The sequence below is a fragment of the Phocoena phocoena genome, chromosome 1 (genome assembly GCF_963924675.1).
Source record: "Phocoena phocoena chromosome 1, mPhoPho1.1, whole genome shotgun sequence".
Lineage (NCBI taxonomy): Eukaryota > Metazoa > Chordata > Mammalia > Artiodactyla > Phocoenidae > Phocoena > Phocoena phocoena.
Window position 1 is genome coordinate 57,208,027 of NC_089219.1, and position 20,428 is coordinate 57,228,454.

Here is a 20,428-nt window from a genome sequence, read left to right on the forward strand (position 1 = left end):
ACCTCCAGTAGCTCCTTGCTGCTCGGACGTCCATCAGGTCCAGACTCCTGCACTTCACAATCTGGCCCCACTCTGACTCTCTAACCATTTTTCTTCAGCAGTCTCTGTTCAGTAAGACTTATCTCCCTGCTGCTTTGCATTTCGTTTTCGATTCCATGTTTTTCCACCTAGATTACCGTTATTTGGTTCCTAATTCAATTAAGTTCAGTGCACTTCCACAAGCATGTATTAATAAGCCCCTGCTCTGTTCAAAGCCCAAGCGTGCCTTTGCTGCCCCCGGTCCTCAGATGATCCAGCCCACAGCCCACACATTGCTGTTTGCCTTTTGTGACTAAGCATTCCCGCTCCCCTCTCGGATCACACATTCCTAGAGGACAGCAACGACTTGTCTTTTGCTTCTTTTGAATCCCGGACCGGGGCCTGCTATTGAGCCCACACACCCAGGCCACCTTTCCAGCCTCATTCACCATTTCCTTTCCCACCTGTTCTGTCATTTATGCGTTAATGATAACGCAATCTACCTCACAAGGTTGTCTTGAAGATTAGAGAGATTTTGTTCAGGCAGACTCTCAATTAATGGTTGCTCTGACTAACATTATCCTTATCCATCCTTCCCGTGGTCCTTCAGTTTTTGATTCATAAGCACTTGGGCATTTGGAGTCAGAGAAAGTAACCAAAGGGATTTTATCATGACGACTAGACATAGAAATTGTTCTTGCTCCTAAATCTTGATCAGAACATTCCACACTGAACCCATAAGTTATAGTATGTTATTGGATTTCATTTTACTTGTTTATAAGGTAAGCATTTATTAAGTGCTTGCTGTTTACCAGGCACTGTTCAGGGTTTGCCATTAGCAATCTCAGAGGCCTCTTTTGTAGATGAGTCATTCCCTGTCCCTCGTCTCAGACCCAGCCCTCTGTACTAAGAGGAAGTGTGGTATAGGAACTGCAGTTTAAAGTTTTTACTGAGGGGTCGGTCCTGAGCTTTGGCCACGTGAAACTCACTCAGTCTCCACCCTCTCCAGTCTTCCTCCTGAGGCTGTGGCTGCCAGGTGCCAGCTGGGGCCTTCTGTCTACTGGCTGCCCGGGCTTATTCAGTTTCAGAGAAATAATTTCGAAGCCAAACTACAACTATTTGAAATTCATTCAAAGTGTAGCAGTATTTCATTCATTCAATAAATTCAATTAGTGAATAAATTCAATTCAGTAAATGTTTGCTAAATTAAAGTAATCACTCAAACAAGACTGACTTAATCTCAAAATGTCTGTTGATGTTTCTGCAAATAAGTTTTGTAGTATAATCTGCTTTGTAAAAGATCACTATTCCCTTGTTTACTATTTCAAATAATATTAACTCTCATAATTCAAGGCAACCTCTTAAACAAATTACGTGACGGTGTGTGATAAATGCTAGAAGAACCACCAGAGCAGAAACAAAACAAGCAACAAGAAACCTCAGCTAATAAGAAAACAACTTTAAAAATGACTATTGGGGTCTATTATCTAGATTATTCCAGTTTTAAGACTTCAGAATCTGTGTTAAATGGATACATGTGTGAAACTGGCAAAAAAGAGGCCAGAAATGTCAGAAATGACATGCAAAACATTTACAGTTCTTGTTTGTATGTGTGTGTCCGGGGGAGATTGAGCCAATATTTTCTACCTCGGTTGCACATTTATGTTGGCGGGATTTCCCTGGTAAATATTGGTTTTTACCAAACACTGGAATCTTTAATCACATTTAACAGACACTGCATTATACTGCGTTAGACACTCCATTAGAAAAGGAGAAACAGGGAGACACAACTGATAGCTACAATCTTTCAAGGGTGAAAAGGAAAAATCAGAATCAAGTAAAATTCTTTAGCGGCAGAAATGCCAAGAAAACCATTGCTGAAATACAAAATTTTGTTTTTCTAAAGTCTGGAGCTGAGTTCAGTTAAGTGACGTAGTTTACAAACCAGGGGAAATTAGGGCAGGAACGGAAGTACTGCTAAGTTAGGAGAAATTGGTCAAAGGAAGGCAAGCTAGCTGTGACATACACAATGTTGGCTTCTTTCTCACATTCTCAAACAATTCTTGTTTGCTACTGTGTTGAGTTGGGTTGCCATGAAACCTAGGACCTAATTTTATATTTGTGTGCTAGTCAGAAGTTCTGAATCTGTCACATAAAGCAATTGCTTGTCTATGTGCAAACAAGGCTGCCAAAAACATAACCTTCCTACCACATGTGCACACTCGTGCACGCTCGTGCATGTGGGGACACACACACACACACACACACAACCCCACTCCCAAGAGTCACTTGGTTTTATTCATTCTGTGCCTTCATTCACATCCAGTGGTTCTTAGTGAATTATCCAGGACCCCATAAATCACCTTGAGAGTCTGTGGGTCTACCACTAGGTTCCTTCCTCCCGTCCCACCTCTACACTCCCTAAATCCCTGCCTCTCTCATCTCAGACACAGCCCTGGACTGCTTAGATGTTTCTAAGGATGTCTTCAGGAGGACTGGCTGTTTTATCTCTGCTTAATTAAATCATTTCAGCCCACATTTTAGGGCAGATGATGACAAGATTTGAAAGAAGCAGGGACACTGCTGAGATGAATGGTCAGCCCCACTGAAGCTGCCTAAGGGAAATACTGTTTTTGTTTGTTTCTTTCCTTTTCCTTTTTTTTTTCAATTTTTCATCAGCTCCCAGGAGAGACTGAAGAGGTGGGACTCCCAGGAAAATGAAAGACTCAGAGAGGGTGGTTATCGCCAAACTTTTGACTGAGGATGAGGGTCACCCGAAGCAATTCTAAGAAGAACAAATTCCCAGAGCCCACCCCAGAGAGACTGCTTCAGTACCTTGGGGTTTGCCTGGGAAGCACCCCCAGGAGATTCAGGTGTAGCTCTTTCACAGACCGGCATAGTGATGGAGTATCAACTTCAGATTCAGGCCGGATTATAAACTGAGTTCCACCATGTACCTAGTGTGACTTTGGGCAGGTTGTGCAATCACTCCAAGCCTCAGTTTACTCACCTATAAAATAAGAATAATAACTACTTAATGGAGTTGTTGCAAAGATTAAATGAGATAATATCTAAAGTCTCTCACATGCTGCCTGAGTTATAGTAGGTCAACAATAAAGTGAAATCAATCCAAATGTCTCCTTGGGACTTACCCAACAGAGGCAGCCACTAAAGCCTCCCTAATGGCACTGGAGGCAGACTGGCTAAGTCTGAATTCTGACGCCACTAAATCTGTGGCTCTCAGAGAGCTCCTGAATTTCTCTGTTTCTCATCTGCAAAATAAAATGATCTACTATATATAAAATAATACTCAGGTCATGAAATTTTGATGAAGATTAAATTAGTTCATGCATGTAAAGTGCTTAGAAACTTTGGTAATGGATAAATAATAACTCCAATTATTTTCCATATTACCACCTCTTCTAAAGTGAGTGTGTGGGGGGAATGAATGTTGGCTTTGGAGTATTCACGTCAATAGCAATAGCTTTATGGTCTAGAACAGTGATGTCCAATTGTCATGTAATGCAAAACCCATAGGAAATTTAAAATTTTCTAGTAAACACATAAAAAGAAACAGGTGCAATTTGTTTTAATAATGCATTTTACTCAGTTCACTACATCCAAAATATTATAATTTCAACATGTCAAATGTAAAACTTTTCAGAGATATTTTACATCATTTTTCTATATAAAGTCTGTGAAGTCCAGTGTGTATGTTACACCTGCAGCACATCTCCAACCACATTTTAACTGCTCAGTAGCCACAAATGATTAATAACTATATACTGGCCAATGCAGAAATTCCAGATTCTAAAGAAAGTCCCCTTACCTTGACGAGCCTCAATGATCTCATTTATAAAAATGGAGAGAACGTTCATGGCTTTGTTTGTAGAAGAAAATGAGCACACTTGAAAATGCTTTGTCAACTGGAAAAGACTGTATGTAGTACTTTTGGCTCTTGGCAAACTCTTGACTGTCAAATGCGATGACGTTCTCACATGGTGAAGCACCCCAAGTCCTGTGTGATTGGAGACATCACCCAGGAGAGCACTAGGTGGAGGCACTTTCCTATAGGTAAGTGAAAGAGATTTCAGCCCATAACGTTTTGAGTGACAGGAAATTTCTACCCCTCTTCTCCCCGCTTACCATGCTCATTCCCGATGGCAAACACCTTTTCTTCTGCTCTCCATTGATTCTTGAAATTCCTTTGACAACTTTCACTCTACAAGTAAAGAGAAATTTAAGGTATATATAACCCTTCAATTCCCCCTGATCCCACTCAGTTTGGGACCTCATTACTTCTTAGCGGCTAACTTTTTCTGCAAATAATAATCCCTGATAATAATAATTTACCAGGTGCTTATTTTCTACTCCATCCTATTATCCTTACAACTTACATCTATCAGATCAATTATTCATCTTATAGGCTTCACTGTAATAGCAAGAGCACGGAACTTGAGGCAGAAAGCCCAGGCCCAGGTCTCCGGGTTCTGCATTTATCAGTTATGGGATTTGGAGTGAAATGCTTAAACTCCCTAAACTTCAGTCTCTTCCTGTATAAAATAGAGACAGTAAAACATTTCTCACAAGGCACGATGATGACTTAAAAAGATTATACATATGAAAGAGATCTATAACTGCAAAACATTAAATAACTGTATAACAATAATAAGATATTTATAAACCACTGTGTGTGTCATCCTTCTGTTGAACAGTTTTCAATGGCTCCCCACTGTCTGCCAAATGAAGTCAGATTCCTTGGTCTAGCATAAAACACTCTCCAGTATCGGGCCCTGACCGTGCTACTTTTGCAAATGTATTCCAATCTGCACCCTTGCTGACACCCAGTGTTCTAATCAAATAGGACTATTATGCTTATTCTTCCAAACAGGACTGAATGGTGTGGCGTGTTTCTAATTTCATACCTTTATTCATGCTACTCATTGCCTTACCTCAGTTTTTCCATCTCTCAAAATTCCACCTATTCTTCTTTACTTGGCCTCCAAGTCTCTCCTGATCGCCCTTTCCCCCATGTCTTTAAGATCTGTCTGTGCTGCCTCTGAACTTTGCTTGTATCTTTTGTATGACAACTGTCAGAATCAATTTGGAATTCTAGTATTGTCTAGTGCACAGACACCTGCAGCTATTCTGTGAGAGTTAAATAACAAATTCTGCGTGTGATTTTGCAAAAGTCCCCTTGGGAGACAGAATATCCCCTATGTTAAAATGAGCCAGCTAGAAATCGAATCAAGACATGAATGCAAAAGAAATAGAGAGCTTATTAATTGTGGTAACATGGAATAAATCAGCAAAAAGAAGGTGGTTTATTTGGAGACTAGTAAAAAAAGAACCAAGGACAGGAATTCCTGATATTGCTTCTCCAATTCTGTTCAGTAGCCAAGACGCCATTCCTTTGGGTAGTAGATATCCCATCTACTGATACGTTAGGCAAGTCAGCAGTTGAAACAATATTTTTTTGAGCTTCTACTAGGTAAATAGATACTGTGCTACATTAAAGACCAGCCAAAAAGATATGTTCCTTGCTCTCAAGAAGTCATGGGTAAAATAAACGAAGAGAAAGAATTCCAGGGACATGGTCAGTTGGAAATAAGAGGCCTGAACACAGTTGTTGTGGGAGCTGAGAGGAAGGGAGCTTAAGCCAACCTCAGAATATCTGGAAAGCTTTGTAGAGGAGATAACTCTAGGCTGAATCCTAAAAGATAAGAGTTAGCCAGGTGGACAAAGTTGGGAAGGGCACTTCAGGCCAATGGAAACACTTGAGCTAAGTGTATCAGGCTTGAGTAAAGCAGATTAAAACCATCCACCTAAGTCCCCTGCTCTGATTTGATGCTTGCCAAGCAATCTTACGATAAGAATTTGGTCTCCCATGTTGAGGAACGTGTAATGACTAGATGACATGAAAAGCTTACCATAAATTATTGCTCTATGTAAATTAATTCATTGGTCTCTGATTTCTCATTGCACTCTTACGAGTTGGACTAGTACTGGAAGTGGAATAAAGTTAAAGCACACTGACAGAAATCACATTCTGACCTGAAAAGCTGAGATGACTGAGAGTTTTGGTCACCAACCAAATACCACTGTCCTAGGGACAGTACGGTTTCAACTCATAAATATCTCAAATGCATTTACCTCTCTCCATCTGCATTGCTACAGCGTAATTCTAGCCATCACTACTTCCTGCATAGGTTAAAGCAATAAAATAAGTAATAATGCTGCTAGCAACTGGTATGAATACTTACTAGGTGCTGGGTACTGGACTAAGTACTTTTATGTGGATTACTTCACTTAATTCTCATAACAACCCCACCGGAAAGATATACATCCCCTAATTTTAGAAATGAGGAAATTAAGACTTAGAGAAAATTAAGTAACTTGCCCAAGTTTGCACTGCTAATAAAATAAATGACAGAGCCAGAAATCAAACTTATCTGTCTTCCTCCGTATCCTGAGTTTTTTAATACTATTTAGCTAGCCTCCTTGCGGCCATTCCCACCTTCAAGTTCATTCTCTAGATCGCATGGAGAGTGATCTTTTTTTTTTTTCAAATTTTTATTTATTTATTAATATTTATTTATCTATTCATTTATTTGGCTGTCGTGGGTCTTAGTTGCAGCATGCAGGATTTTTAGTTGCGACATGTGGGGTCATTAGTTGGCATGTGGGATCTACTTCCCTGACCAGGGACAGAACCCAGGTCCCCTGCATTGGGAGCTCGGAGTCTTAGCCACTGGACCACCAAGGAGCGTGATCTTTTTTAAATGCAGATTTGGCTAGGCCACTCCAAGCTCCTCTCCATGGCCTTCCATGACTGTGTAGGGCCTGATCTGAACTTCTCACACCAGTCTTTTTCTCTCAGCGTGTTCCTGACACATGGACAGATCTTAGTCCGTGGAATGCACCCTGATGTTCTTCCTGTCTGGTATGCTTTCCTCCCTCTTTGAACCTAATTCTTATTCCGTCAAATCTCATAACTTTCCAAGTTAGGCCTTCCCTGAACTTTTTATCACATCCTACTTCTTAGACTTTTGAGTCCTCTGTGATCCCTGTGATAAATTCTTAGCGCACTCTAAAATTAGCAGCAGCTCCTTTTCCAATTGTAATTAAATAAGTTTTTGTATAATTATTTGTCTCTTCCTGCTAGAATATAGGCTTCAAGTAAGCAAAAACTATGTCCATAGAATTTACCATTATACCCTTGGAGTTTCATGCTGAGCCTACAATATAAGAGGCACTCAAAAAAAAATCCACTCATTAAATAGATATTTGTTGTCTCATATTCAACAAACAATAGCCAACATTTATCTGGCACTTATATTATACCATGGACTGTCTTAAGCATTTTACATTTATTCATTAAGACTACAACTCGTTATATAGATACCATTATTATTCTCATTACATGGGTGAGGAAACTGAGGCAGAGAGAAGTTAAGTAACTTCTCTAAGATTAGGCAATGGAATATGAACCCAGACAGTGTAGTTCCAGAGACCAAGCTTTTAACCGCTACTCTATATTCTTCTTAAATATTTCTTGTATATATTTAATGTATTAGAAAAATAACTGGGCACCGACTGACCTCCACGTCTGATTGCTTTCTTGTGGCATTGCCCTGTAACACCAACACAGGTGGACAATTAAGTTCCTTGGGCACCCTTTCACATTTGTGGTACATGTTATTAACTGAATGAGTACAGACTCTCATTAGTAAGTAATGCCAAAGTCAGAGTCCTTCTGGAGAGCAGAGTTTGGCAAGGGTAAGGACACTGAAAGGGAATAGGGCTATGAGGCTGGCACATCAAAGACAGTTTCACCTTGTCCAATCTTGCCTGGGTGAAAGGAAGAGAAAGTTGGACCATTTGTGTATAACAGGCCCCATGGCTTAGCAAAAAAGATCATGGAATTCAGAATCAGAGAACTTTGGTTCTTCTTCCTCCTTGCTCTCTTCCCCTTTCCCCCTCTCTCCCTCCCTCCTCTTCATCTCTCATCTCTCTCTCTCTTTCTCTGTCTCTCATCAGATGACTGAGCAAATCATTAAACATCTCTAGGCCTCACATTTCTAACATGCATAATGGAAAATGTATGTCATAATAATAATAATTTCTATCTCATGGGGTTTATTTTTCAAGGAAAAAATGAGAGCCACAAGTGAAAGTGCTTGGTAAACTGTCAAGTTGTATATACCAAAGCTAGCTGTGATTGGAGTTTTTTTTTTTAACTTGTAGTCTTACAGGAATTTGCTAAGGAGATCAGCATCAAAATGACCTACTTTCACTGTTATTTCCCTTGAGGGCAGTGAACCTCTTCTTCCGTGAATCCACCCAGAGTGAAATCCCTGTCATGTGCAATTGCAAAGTTCCTCATATTTATAAAGACACATTAACAAAGTCCTGCCTGAAGAAAGGCCATTTGGGGCTTACAGATGGCCTTTGGAAGAACTGTGTTACAGAGTGTATGAGTGTTCTCCAGTTCCTGGGATTTGTTCTAAGAATGTTTTACTCAAGGTTAAAACAACAGCCTTCTGGAAAAGTTGCACTCTAACACAGGTGCATTTCATTTACCAAAGAGTGATCAAAAGAAAATATATACCTTTGGACTTAATAACTTACAATGAAAAGAAAAGCTATTGCTAACTGTCAGGGAAAAAACATCATAACCAAGATCACTAAATAAATACTCTCACAGCCCCAACCTAACTCCTTTAAATAAAGAGAGGCTGATTTCCATATGTATGAAACAATTTTACATTTTAACAAATACTTATTGCTCTTTGAGGAGGAACCAAGGAGTGGAATAAGCCTGCTAACCTCAAGGCCCACTGAATCTAGGGAGGACAACTACAGGGCTAGAAGCTTGTGGAAAAAGCTAGTTATTAGCTGGATGTAGAGTCCAATTCATATACACTTCTTACTTCCAAGAATCAGAAGAGTTGTTTTTTAATTTTCTCCATCAAGATCTGCTTTAATAGTTTCCCCAAGGGAGCCCTTGCTTTAGAAATTGTGTCTACAAAAACAAAAACTGCATTTAAAGATAACAATTAGTCTACCAAATTATTTTTTTTTGTTATTTTATGGAGGTTTATTTAATGTTATTTCAGTTATTTGATGATATTCACAAATTAAGAGCTAGGAAAGGTCTTGGGATGCTTTCCTTTCAACATCAACAGTTTACTTTATTTTGAGGCTAAAAGTGCAGGTTTTGCTGTGACCAGGTGAAGCTTCAGGCTAGGTTGCCCCAACTGTGCCATGTGCCACTGGGCCATTGCAAAAGGTCATTGTGTAGTTTGGGTACTGATCAAAGGTACTTAGCCAGGTGGTGAGGGGAGCTGAAATTCAACCCTTGCATCACTTCCCAAGCTTTCTGCCCAAGGGCTATGTCTGCCGAGAGAGAGCACATTTTTCTAATTTTCACAAAGGTACAGTATAAGCTTGGGATGGGGAGCAAAGGCAGGGGAGGAAGATGATAAGGCACCCAGCTTCACAGACTGACCATTTTGAAGATGGGAAAGGGGTTTCCCATGTAATCATTCAGTTCAGTGGACCGAGTCTTCTTCGTTGCTGTGGTCCCAGCACCTGGCATCAGCAGGCTTGGCACGTAGTAGACACTCAACGTATATCTTGTGGAATAAATGAATGAACAAATGGCTTTCTTATACAATTCTCCATGTCTAAAGGTCCACTGATCTGGTACGTCAGTATGCATTGGGTAAAAGCAGAATGATACATCAGGCAAGTTCTATATTTTAGAAGTGAAAACCAACAAACTCTAACCTAACCAAGAGCCAGTTCCCTATCTGAGGTCATGCAGCCAGAGGCACACTGTAGGATTTCGTGGCCACTTTATATGTGACCCCCCGCCCCCCACCTCCAATGCCCAGGGCCAGAGCACAACTCTACCAACTCAGCCACCGAACATATGGCTATCTACCCTCAGGAAAGTGGCCAGGACCAGGGAGAGGCTTGTAGGGGGTGGGGTGCAGGAAGAAGTTCCTGACAGGTACTAAGCTGTGTATCAAAGCCTCGGCATGCCTTGTTTCACTTAATTCTCATAGCTAGTTTGTGCTCTCTTCCTGTTTTACAGGTAAAGACACAGAGACACAATCAGGCTCCTTACCCTGTCTAAGGTCACAGTGCTAATAAACAAATGGCAGAGTCAGGATCTGTAAACAGCTGGGCCAGACACCAATATGTTCCACTGAATTTTGAGTTAGTAGAAGCATCCTGGTCTATGAAATGTCAAAAACAATATCCTTTTTCAGCTGTGTGTGATTTACTCAACTCTGTTTCTTTTTATTTTTTGTATGTTAATCTCAACCTGCTAATTTCTGCCTGCTCCCATCTTTCCCCTTGATAACCGTAAGTTTCTTATTTTGTTTCATTTTGCTTTTATTTATTTTTATGTTTGGCTGCATTAGGCCTTCATTGCTGCATGCGGGGGCTACTCTTCATTGTGGTGCGTGGGCTCAGTTGCTCCGCGGCATGTGGGATCTTCCCGGACCAGGGCTCGAACCCATGTCCCCTGCTTTGGCAGGTGGATTCTTAACCACTGCGCCACCAGGGAAGCACTCAAGCTCTTTTGAAACCCACTGCTACAGTTCAACGAAAGGAAAGGAAACATGTTTTTAGAAACCCTGTTTCTTTTCTTCCTTTCTTTTTTTTTTTTATTTTAAACTGGGGTTTCGGGACTTCCCTGGTAGTGCAGTGGTTAAGAATCTGCCTGCCATTGACATATATACACTACCAAATGTAAAATAGATAGCTAGTGGGAAGCAGCCACATAGCGCAGGGAGATCAGCTCGGTGCTTTGTGACCACCTAGAGGGGTGGGATAGGGAGGGTGGGAGTGAGATGCAAGAGGGAGGGAGATATGGGGATACATGTATATTTATAGCTGATTCACTTTGTTATACAGCAGAAACTAACACACCATTGTAAAGCAATTATACTCCAATAAAGATGTTAAAAAGAGAGAAGCTGATGTGATCAACAACAATTTTATCATATTATACATTATATTATGATGTACAAATCAATAACTTAATTAAAGAGTGATATAATTAGAATTTTTTTAAAGAAAGAATCTGCCTGCCAATTCAGGGGACACAGGTTCAATCCCTGGTCCGGGAAGATCCCACATGCCGCGGAGCAACTAAGCCCGGGTGCCACAACTACTGAGCCTGCAAGCCACAACTACTGAAGCCTGAGCGCCTAGAGCCCGTGCTCCGCAACAAGAGAAGCCACCAGATGAGAAGCCCACGCACCGCAACAAAGAGTAGCGCCTGCTCGCCGCAAATAGAGAAAGCCCGCGCACAGCAACCCAGACCCAACACAGCCAAAAATAAAATAAATAAAAATAAATAATAAAAAAAAACCCCAAAACTAGGCTTTCCCTAGGTGGGTCTCTCTGTTGAAAGCATGCACAGAAAATCAGGAAGACAGAGAAAAGTGCACAAATCACAAGTGTAGAAGTCAGTGAATTTTCATAAAATGAACAGACCCATGTAACCTGTACCCAGACCAAGAAGTACATCATTGTCGGCCGCATGGAAGTCCCCCTCCAGTTCTCGCCCGGTTGCTAACACTCCAAGTTAACCACTGTCTTGACTTCTAACATCATAGGTTTATTTTTGCCTCTTTTGAACTTTATATAAATTACATCATATTTTTATGTGCTTTTTAATCTCTGGTTTCGTTTATGAGATTCATCCCTGCTGTTGCCTGTGGCAATTGTTCTGATTGATTTAACCACCATACAATCTTGCAAATAGTACCACCTTCTCTAATGAAAAGGTCTGATTATGTGAGGCAGATAAACAAAAGAATAAATAATAAATAACAAAAGGTTATTTACATTTCCTTCCTATGCACTGTATTGGGGTAGAAAGTCTTGGAATCTTGACAAACACAACTCTGATATATACAGAGCTGTATTAAAATTGCATTTAGAATGATCCCTTATATTAGGAATCTAAAATACTCAAACTCATAGAAGCTGAGAGTAGAATGGTAGTTACCAGGGGTTGGGTGAAGGGGGATTGGGTAGGTGTTGATCAAAAGGTACATAGTTTCTGATCCCCAAGGTGACTAAGTCCTAGAGACCTGCTGTACAGCATGGTACCTATGGCTAACCATACTGTATAATATATGTAAAAATTTAAGGTAGATTTTATTTAAACGTTCTTATCACACACACACACACACACACACACACATACACACACAGAGGGAGGGAGGAAACTTTTAGAGGCAATGGGTAAGTTTATGAGATTATTTATGATGACAGTTTCACAGGTGTATACTTATCTTCAAACTCATCAAGGTGTATACCTGAAACATGCCCAGCTTTTTTGTATGTCAATCATATCTCAATAAAAAATTGCATTTAGATATAGTTTGTAGAAAATTTATATTTGGGGTATATTGTGATGCTTTCACTTGCTAATAATAGGGATTTAGGACCTGTCTGAGCCCCAGTTTTTCTCATCTATATTGAGAAACCCTCATAGTGAGGGCTTCAAAGTCAAATGATATAAGTACACGAAGGGCCTCCATCCTGATTTTTCCCAGAGATCAGTAATAAGATCATGCTTTCCTGCACAGAGCTTGGGGCCAACTTTTAGGGCACCTGAGGTCTCTTACCAGCTGGGCCACTGGCTTCATCACTGCTAAAATCTGTTTCCATGCTTTCCAGCTCTGAGCAGCTCGCTCTTCGTGGCGAGGCTGAGGTTTCCCATTGCCCTTTCCTGTTGCCCTGCCCTTCGTCAGCATCTCTCCTGCCCAACACCTTTCTGCTAAAACACACACACACACACACACACACACACACACACACACACACACACTCTGCTGAATTTGCATGAAAAAAATGGGAATATTGAAATGTGAGCTAAATATTAGCTGAGGCTGAAAATTATTAAAGCAGAAGAGGGGAGATCATTGACTGAAAAAAAAAAGAATGTTACTCGACAGTTTGTACAGTGTTGTCTATTCTTTTCTCTTTTTTTTTGGCTGCGCGGGACGTCTTGTGGGATCTTAGTTCCCCGACCAGGGATCAAACCCAGACCCTCATTAGTGAAAACACGGAGTCCTAACCTCTGGACCGCCAGGGAATTACGAGTGTTGTCTAGTTTTGATTATATACATGCATACATGAAAGGATATGCACAAGGGGGATAGCGATGGTGATTTCTGCTTGGTAAAATGTGACATTTTTATCATTTCAAATTTTTTGCTTCTCTGTAATTTTCTTGTTGTCTACAATGTCTACAATGCACCTATATCCTGTCTGTAATAATAAATGTGATATTTGCAAAATGTGCATTATACTTAGAGGTTTAGAGTCTGGTTTTGTGTGTATTCTCCTATTCTACCTTCCTTGTGAGAACAGAGTAAGTATTTTTCGTATGTTCCTTTTTCAGATAAAGAAATGTAGCCTCAGCTAAGTTAAGTAACTTGCCTGAGGTTACTCTCAGAAACAAGAGGCAGGACCAGAACCAAGCCAGGTCTTCTGAGTAAATACTGCACAGTAAATATTGGGCTAATGGCTGTGTTAGGTGGATCAGAAAAGGGAAGAGGAGACTCAAGAAATGACAACATTTAGGAAAGCAGTTACACAATTTTAAATAGAAAAGACCCAAGGGTAAGATGCCACTTTAAATACAGCAATTTCAGGAATGCATGCATTTTCAGCCCTGAGGTGAATCCTCTATTTTATTGACCAAGATAGGGTCTTGCCCGGAATCTTGCTCTGTTTAACCTCTGATTTAGCTTGTGCCTTAAGGTGAATTAGAGATAATCATATCTCTTCGGTGTTTATGGCACAGAGATGTGGCAAGGATTAATGGGTAGTGTGCTTGGCGCTCCTTTGAGAAAAGAGCTATAAGAATGTCACGTATTATTACCAGACTGATACTAATTATAATTGAATAATTATAATTATTCAATGCAATACTTACCAGACCTACAGAAGGAAGTAAATCTTCCTTTGTCGCTCTTGTTGAAGTGAAAGAACAAAAGAAGGGGAGAATAGAAGGGAGGTTCTCCCTGCTCCTTCTTCTCTGGAAATTCTTGACAAGTAGGGTCACCCCATGGCTACAGATGGCCCCAATACCTTCCCTTATCCCCTTGAGACTTGCTTCTGGGGTGCCAAGCATCGTTCCTTCTCAGAGTCATTTTTGTAAGAAAAGGAACAAAACCAGCTTCATGGGCATGTAACCTGTGCAGCCGCACAGGGGCCCTCACTCAAGGGCCGCATAGTTAGTCTTGAAACTCATAATATTATTATCTTTGTGTTTTGTAAGTAAAGTCGGATGGGAAAATGGAGCATATACTCCGTGGCTTGAAGCCTTGGCTCACGTACCGTCCCATCTCCTGCCACCTTCCTGCTTGCCCTGGACATGTTCTCAGCCACCTGTTTCCCTGATCCTTGGCACCCCGGGGCTCATCCAGTATCCATGTCTCTACCCCAACCCCATGACCACTGCTGCCGTCCACTCCCAGCGGGGGCCTGGGTGCAGGTGCAGAGAGGATCTGAGCTGGACATGGGTGCCTTGCAAAGTCTCAGGTGGGGAATGCCCTGGGCCGGCATGGCTGTACCATGGTAGACAGAGGCCATGTCTTGGTGGGGGTGATCCTCTTGTCCACCCTGATCCAGGTATCTAGCACATCCTGGTGCAGAAGTTATAGAACCTTTAGGGGTCACCTGTCTGCTGTGGGTTGGGGCATTGGTACCATGGTGAAGGGAAATGTCTGCCTTTCTCAGAGCCTGCCCTGGGCCGGGGCATAGCATGCAGTCTGGAAGTTGGCAGGTTCGGGCACCCCAGCAACTGGTAAGCTGTACATGTGCCCTAAGTCAGAGGCTGCAGGGCCTCTGGGGTCCTATAAGGGTCTGCACTCTCCTCCTGGTATCCCTCTGCCTGAAGTAACACAATTTTAAAGAGTAAATAAAACACACCATGCCATTCATTAATTGTGACAAATGTGCCGTTTTAACATGTTAGCTATCGGGAAACCTGGATGTGGGGTATATGGAAACTCTCTGTGTTAGCTCTGCAACTTTTCCGTAAATCTAGAACTATTTTTTAAAAGTTTATTTAAAAAATACAATACCGGGCTTCCCTGGTGGCGCAGTGGTTGAGAGTCCGCCTGCCGATGCAGGGGACACGGGTTCGTGCCCCGGTCCGGGAGGATCCCACATGCCGCGGAGAGGCTGGGCCTGTGAGCCATGGCTGCTGAGCCTGCGCGTCCGGAGCCTGTGCTCCGCAGCGGGAGAGGCCACAGCAGTGAGAGGCCCGCGTACCGCAAAAAAAAAAAAAAAAAAAAAACAATACCACCATGACAGGTCCAAGGAGAGCTTCAGAAGAAAGGAAAAGCTTCATATTTTAAGACCTTTCACAGCACTTTTTCCTGCTTTTTGAAAAGGGACTATGCATTTCATTTTGCACTGGGCCCTGCAAATTATGGAACTGATCCTGACTGTAAAACCCCTTGTTGAATATGCAGTTCTTCTATCTCCCTTCCTATTCCTCCCCCCACACATACCAGGTTTGGGGGTTACTTTTACTGCCGTTAATAATTATACTCCTGTGTGCTGATCACCTACTAAGAACTGGTTACCATACTTCCTATACTTTGTTTCATTTAACTCCTTTATAACTTTATGAGATGAATATTCTTCTCCTTATTTTAAGATGTGGGAAATGGAGGTCCAGGATCACACAGTAAGTGGTAAGAGAGAAAGTCAAAATGCCCGAGCCTCAATCCAAAGCTGGTGCTCTTTTCACAGTGCTACAGATGTATCCTCAGCCTCTAGATACGCAAGTATCGATATTTTCAGGCTGCTTGGGCAGGCACTGTGGTTTCCATCCCTCTGAGTATTTACTGAGTGTCTACTAGGTACCAAGCACCGGATCTTGTGCTAGAGCCACAAAGTTCTAGTGTGGAAGCCAGTTTGAGCTGCACTGGTCCTTTCCTTTCAGTACCAGTAAGTAGCTGGGGTTTGATGCTCCCATCCTTAGCCCACTCTGACATCTGTGCCTCCTGCCTCAGTTACTGTGATAAGAAGGCTCTAAAACGGCACATAAAGAAAGCCTTGGCCATGGATTAAGAATCTGGGAAGGGACAAGTTTTCATTAACTTCAAATTTTAACTTTTTACCTAAAGAAATATTGTGGCTGACCAGAATCAGAGGGGGCAGTGAAATAAGTTCCTGCCATATCCACTGGCCAGTCCCTGGCATCTCACTATTGTCTCAACTCTAGGAGCATGCGTGTGTTCATTCTGTGTCATAGACAAGGAATGAGTTGTGGCGATGACACTTAACTGGAAGATCACTGAAGAGTTCTCCTCCTTCTTCAGTGCTTCACTGCTATAATTACCATATTTTCTTTGTGGGTGGAGATCGGATCCCTTTTTTCCTCTTCCGGGAGGAGAAGTGTAATATATCATCCCGCAGTCAGTTCAAAATGCTCCAAGCAAGTTACTTACTCCCCACCACCAGGGTGAATGTCTGATCTTGAGGACCACAGGTTGTGATATGGAAGACACCAGGGTCGTGAAGCATGAGTAACTGGGAAGTGGTTGGACTTTTCTTTTATGAGAGCCCAGGAGGGAGAAGGGGAGGATTCCGTCACTTCAGGAAAAGCTTCCTTGGATGAAGCGCTCTTCTGGAAGGGCATAGAGGCAAGGGGGGTGTTTCAGACACACAAAAGAGTCAGTGAGGAGATTCTTCGTGTTGAAGCAGCATGACAAAACTGAGGAAGAAAGGAGGGAAGGTATGTGCGAGTCTGGCTTGAAATGAGTTTCACTAAAAACACTTCAATTCTTGTCTGCACATTTTTGAGGCGTGTGAAAAGAAAAATGGAGGAAGTCACCTTCAGTGGTTTTGTGGCTTTTTAAGTATGACATACAGGATGTTGAATTTTAACCCCTGTTTATCCTGAAGGGTAGGCATATGTGGGGGATGAACAAGACACCTATTCTTTGAAATGTGCATCGGTGCCAAGTGGCTCCTTGTCACTTGGAATCTCTCTCCTGTTTATTCCCTTTTCTGCTTCAAGTATGAGTGCCACACACATAAAAGTATTCAAATAATAATATAAAAGCTATGTGATCTCCCTAGGATTTCTGCATGAGCATATGAAAAATGTATTCTAAATATGACAGGAATGTGTGAGTCTTTTCCTTATAATAGAATTTCATGTGAGATTTTTAATTTTATTAGTGTTTATTGTGTGCTTGCATTCCAGAAAGCTTGGTAGAGTTAATGGATGGTGTTCCCTTCAAAAATCAGTCATGTATGCAGGAGAGTCTGACTGGTTTTTATAACTGTCTGTAGCATCATTGGTTCATCTAGCATTTATAAAATTAATTTCAGTGTTTATTAACATAGGGTTCTTAAGTCAATAACCTTAAGTATTAGCTTAGACTCACGAACTTTTGGGTATGAAATGACGTATTGTGAACACTTAAAAAGAGTTTCATTACCCAGCAAAAATATGATCTTAAAAGCAATAATTTTTGAATGGGCCACTGAGACATATTTACAGAAAGTCTGGATTCCTACAGTGACAAATCCGAGGCCCCGGCTTTAATCAGAAAATCTGCGGCGTTCACATCTGGCTCCACCTGAAAGTCTGGTTCAGAATTTCCCTGTGATCCTGGCAGTTGCAGAAGAGAAGTTTTAGCTTTGTTTAGTATAACAAGAACTGCCTGACTCCCCAGCCAATAAATGTGTTCATGTAAAACTCCAGACAGTTTCTCTGAGACTGCACTCTTATCAGGGAGACCTCATTTTGCCTCTACTTAAAAGGGAGACTCGCAAGAGAGGAAGACTTGTGCTGGTCAGTGTTTGCTGAATTGAAAGTTATTCCAACATTTGCACATTCCCCAGAATGAATGACTGCTTAGCCTTCCAACAACGTAACTGTCGGTTTCCCCCCTCCAGTTTTCGATTGTACGTTTCATTTAGAAGAAAAGCCAAACGAGAAAATGCTTTCCTCATTTCTCCTCTAGACTGCAAACACTCAGAAATGACATCACGCACCCTAAAGAGCCCCAAGATGACAAAGGCAGAGAGAGCCTGAGAAAACTGACTGCTTCTGCCTTGAGTTTTAGGACTCATGTATGCAGATGAGCTTTTAAGAGCCGGTTCCCCGCCTTCTTCCTCAAAGGAAGTTTCTTGGTAGATCGCAGACACCTCATTCAGCCTGGGGGCGGGGGGGTGTGTGAAAACTTGGCACGAGCCATTCCGGGCAGAGCACCGGATCTGTTCTCCTGGTGGAGAGAGCTGGAAGGAAGGAGTCGGCGTGCAAATAATGAAGGAGCACGGGGCCACCTTCAGTAGCGCCGGGATCAGCGGCGGCAGCGGTGACTCGGCTATGGACAGCCTGCAGCAGCTCCAGCCTAACTACATGTCTGTGTGTTTGTTTGCAGAAGAATCTTATCAAAAATTAGCAATGGAAACGCTGGAGGAACTGGACTGGTGCTTAGACCAGCTAGAGACCATACAGACCTACCGCTCTGTCAGCGAGATGGCGTCTAACAAGGTAAGAGATGACCGTTTTATTCATTAAAGTGTGACCGCGCGGGGAGCTCCGGGCTGCCCTGGCCTCCGCCAGCAGCAGAGGTGCATGGGGACGCCACTGTCAGCTTTGTTGATCTGCCTCCGATGATTCTGTTCCAAAGTGCTCCACTTTGCTTGCGTCGTGATGCTACGGCAAAAGTTTAAAATCCTCAGCAGGCTTTAATTCCTAAACTTCTTTCTTAGTGATGCTGTGCGGAATGTGTTTAAGGTGAGGGGTGTTTATGAAGTGTACCAATCACCATACAAGTGAAAATGCTTTTTAATTTTTTTGTAAACAGTTAGCAGGAAGATAAAATCTGAATGAATCCACAGGGTAAAATGTTGCGTTGCAGTCAGGTGTTATATACGTGTGTCTGAACAAGACAATAATGTGATTTCTGTATATCGATGGTAAGCACGGTTTGCCCTGAAGTTTCATAAATTCTGAAATTCTCCTCAGAAGGATGTTCTGATGTTCTCCAACATTTCTTTTGTGATGCTGGTATGACCTAAGATTAAAAAGAGAAACAATATACTTTGTCTCCAAAAAGAAAGTTATTTTTTTAAAGTTTGCTGCTTTACAAAGTGGAATCATATGAAACGAAGTTCCACCCATACTGCAAAGAAATGGTTCTATGTACCATGCCCAGGCAAAACTTAGTGTTGAAGAGCTTTAATTATCTACCTTTATATCATTTGTTTAAGTAACACCTGGATTTAGAGTGCTAATTTATGGAGTGAGAGTTGTTGCTTTTAGTTTGTATTTTTCTCTTGGAGACTGTTGATTTTATATCTATCTATCTATCACCTATCTATCTATATGCACATATATGTGTGTGTATGTATTATTTTAATTGAAAGCCTTAACACTGCACCCTCATAAATACACATTTCAAAATCCCCAATCATCCTAGCCTGAGGTATTATCTTATTGTCTTAAGGTTCTGGGGCTGGGAAGAGATTTTGCTCCACACCTGCCAACATGCCCTTTCCAGCCCCGCATGTGTGTCCCTCCTCCCTTTTTCCTGGGGTTAAAAGTATCACCTTCCCTTCAAGACTTGCTGGCTCCTGCTCAGAGGATCTGAGTAGAGGAAGCATCACGTCCTGAAGGTTGGCGGGGTAAGGGGGGGGTGGTATAGAGAGTGGACTTTTCTTACTCTTGTTTATTGGTTAATGAAAGGGCAAAAAAAAAAGCCTCTCTCAAATTTTAGTTCCGATTCAACTTGGAAAAAAAAAAAGGTTTGAGTTTTAACTATTTACCGACTTTTCTCTGAAGTTCTCAATTGAAGCTAAATTCTGGGTTTTTCCAGGCTGTTGTAAATCTCAACCAGCTGCTTCCCCATGAGGAGGGCGTAACTGCGTAACTTCTCCAAACCACACTGGAGTTCATGTAGGAGGATTTTCACACAGGCTTTAGCCTCCTGTGAAACATTCACAGATACTCTGTTCTTTGCATTTTGTGATCATTGATACACATGCAAGATGGAGATCTGGTATTTAGGGATAGTTTTTTAGCAGGTTTCACCATAAAGGACACCCTGAACTTTCTCCTGGAGTCACTAAGATAAAGTGGGCAACTTTCTCCCTCTGGAGAAAAAGATTACTCATTGAGAAACTGCAAATTGCCATTAGTTTTCGTTTCGACTGTTGATGCCTTGTAGATTCTAACCAGGTTTATGTCTGGAGTGCTGAAATTAGACATTGTCTATCTTGCAAATTTATTACAAATGATCTCATATTCAGTGTATAGTTACTGAGGCTCTGACACCAGGGACTGTGTAGGACCTAGTGAGAATTCAGGCTTCCGCTCCTCCTTTATGGTGTCCTG

At 41.7% G+C, this 20,428-nt stretch overlaps 1 protein-coding gene across 2 annotated transcripts in view; it reads left to right on the forward strand.

Moving 5' to 3' along the window:
- The window catches only part of PDE4B (phosphodiesterase 4B), a 618,793-nt gene that overhangs the window by 558,492 nt on the left and 39,873 nt on the right, over positions 1 to 20,428 (forward strand). For both annotated transcript variants that reach the window (XM_065885940.1, XM_065885988.1), the window contains one exon: positions 18,471 to 18,583. In XM_065885940.1, the coding sequence (XP_065742012.1) occupies positions 18,471 to 18,583 (113 nt within the window). The remainder of the gene's footprint in view (positions 1 to 18,470; positions 18,584 to 20,428) is intronic.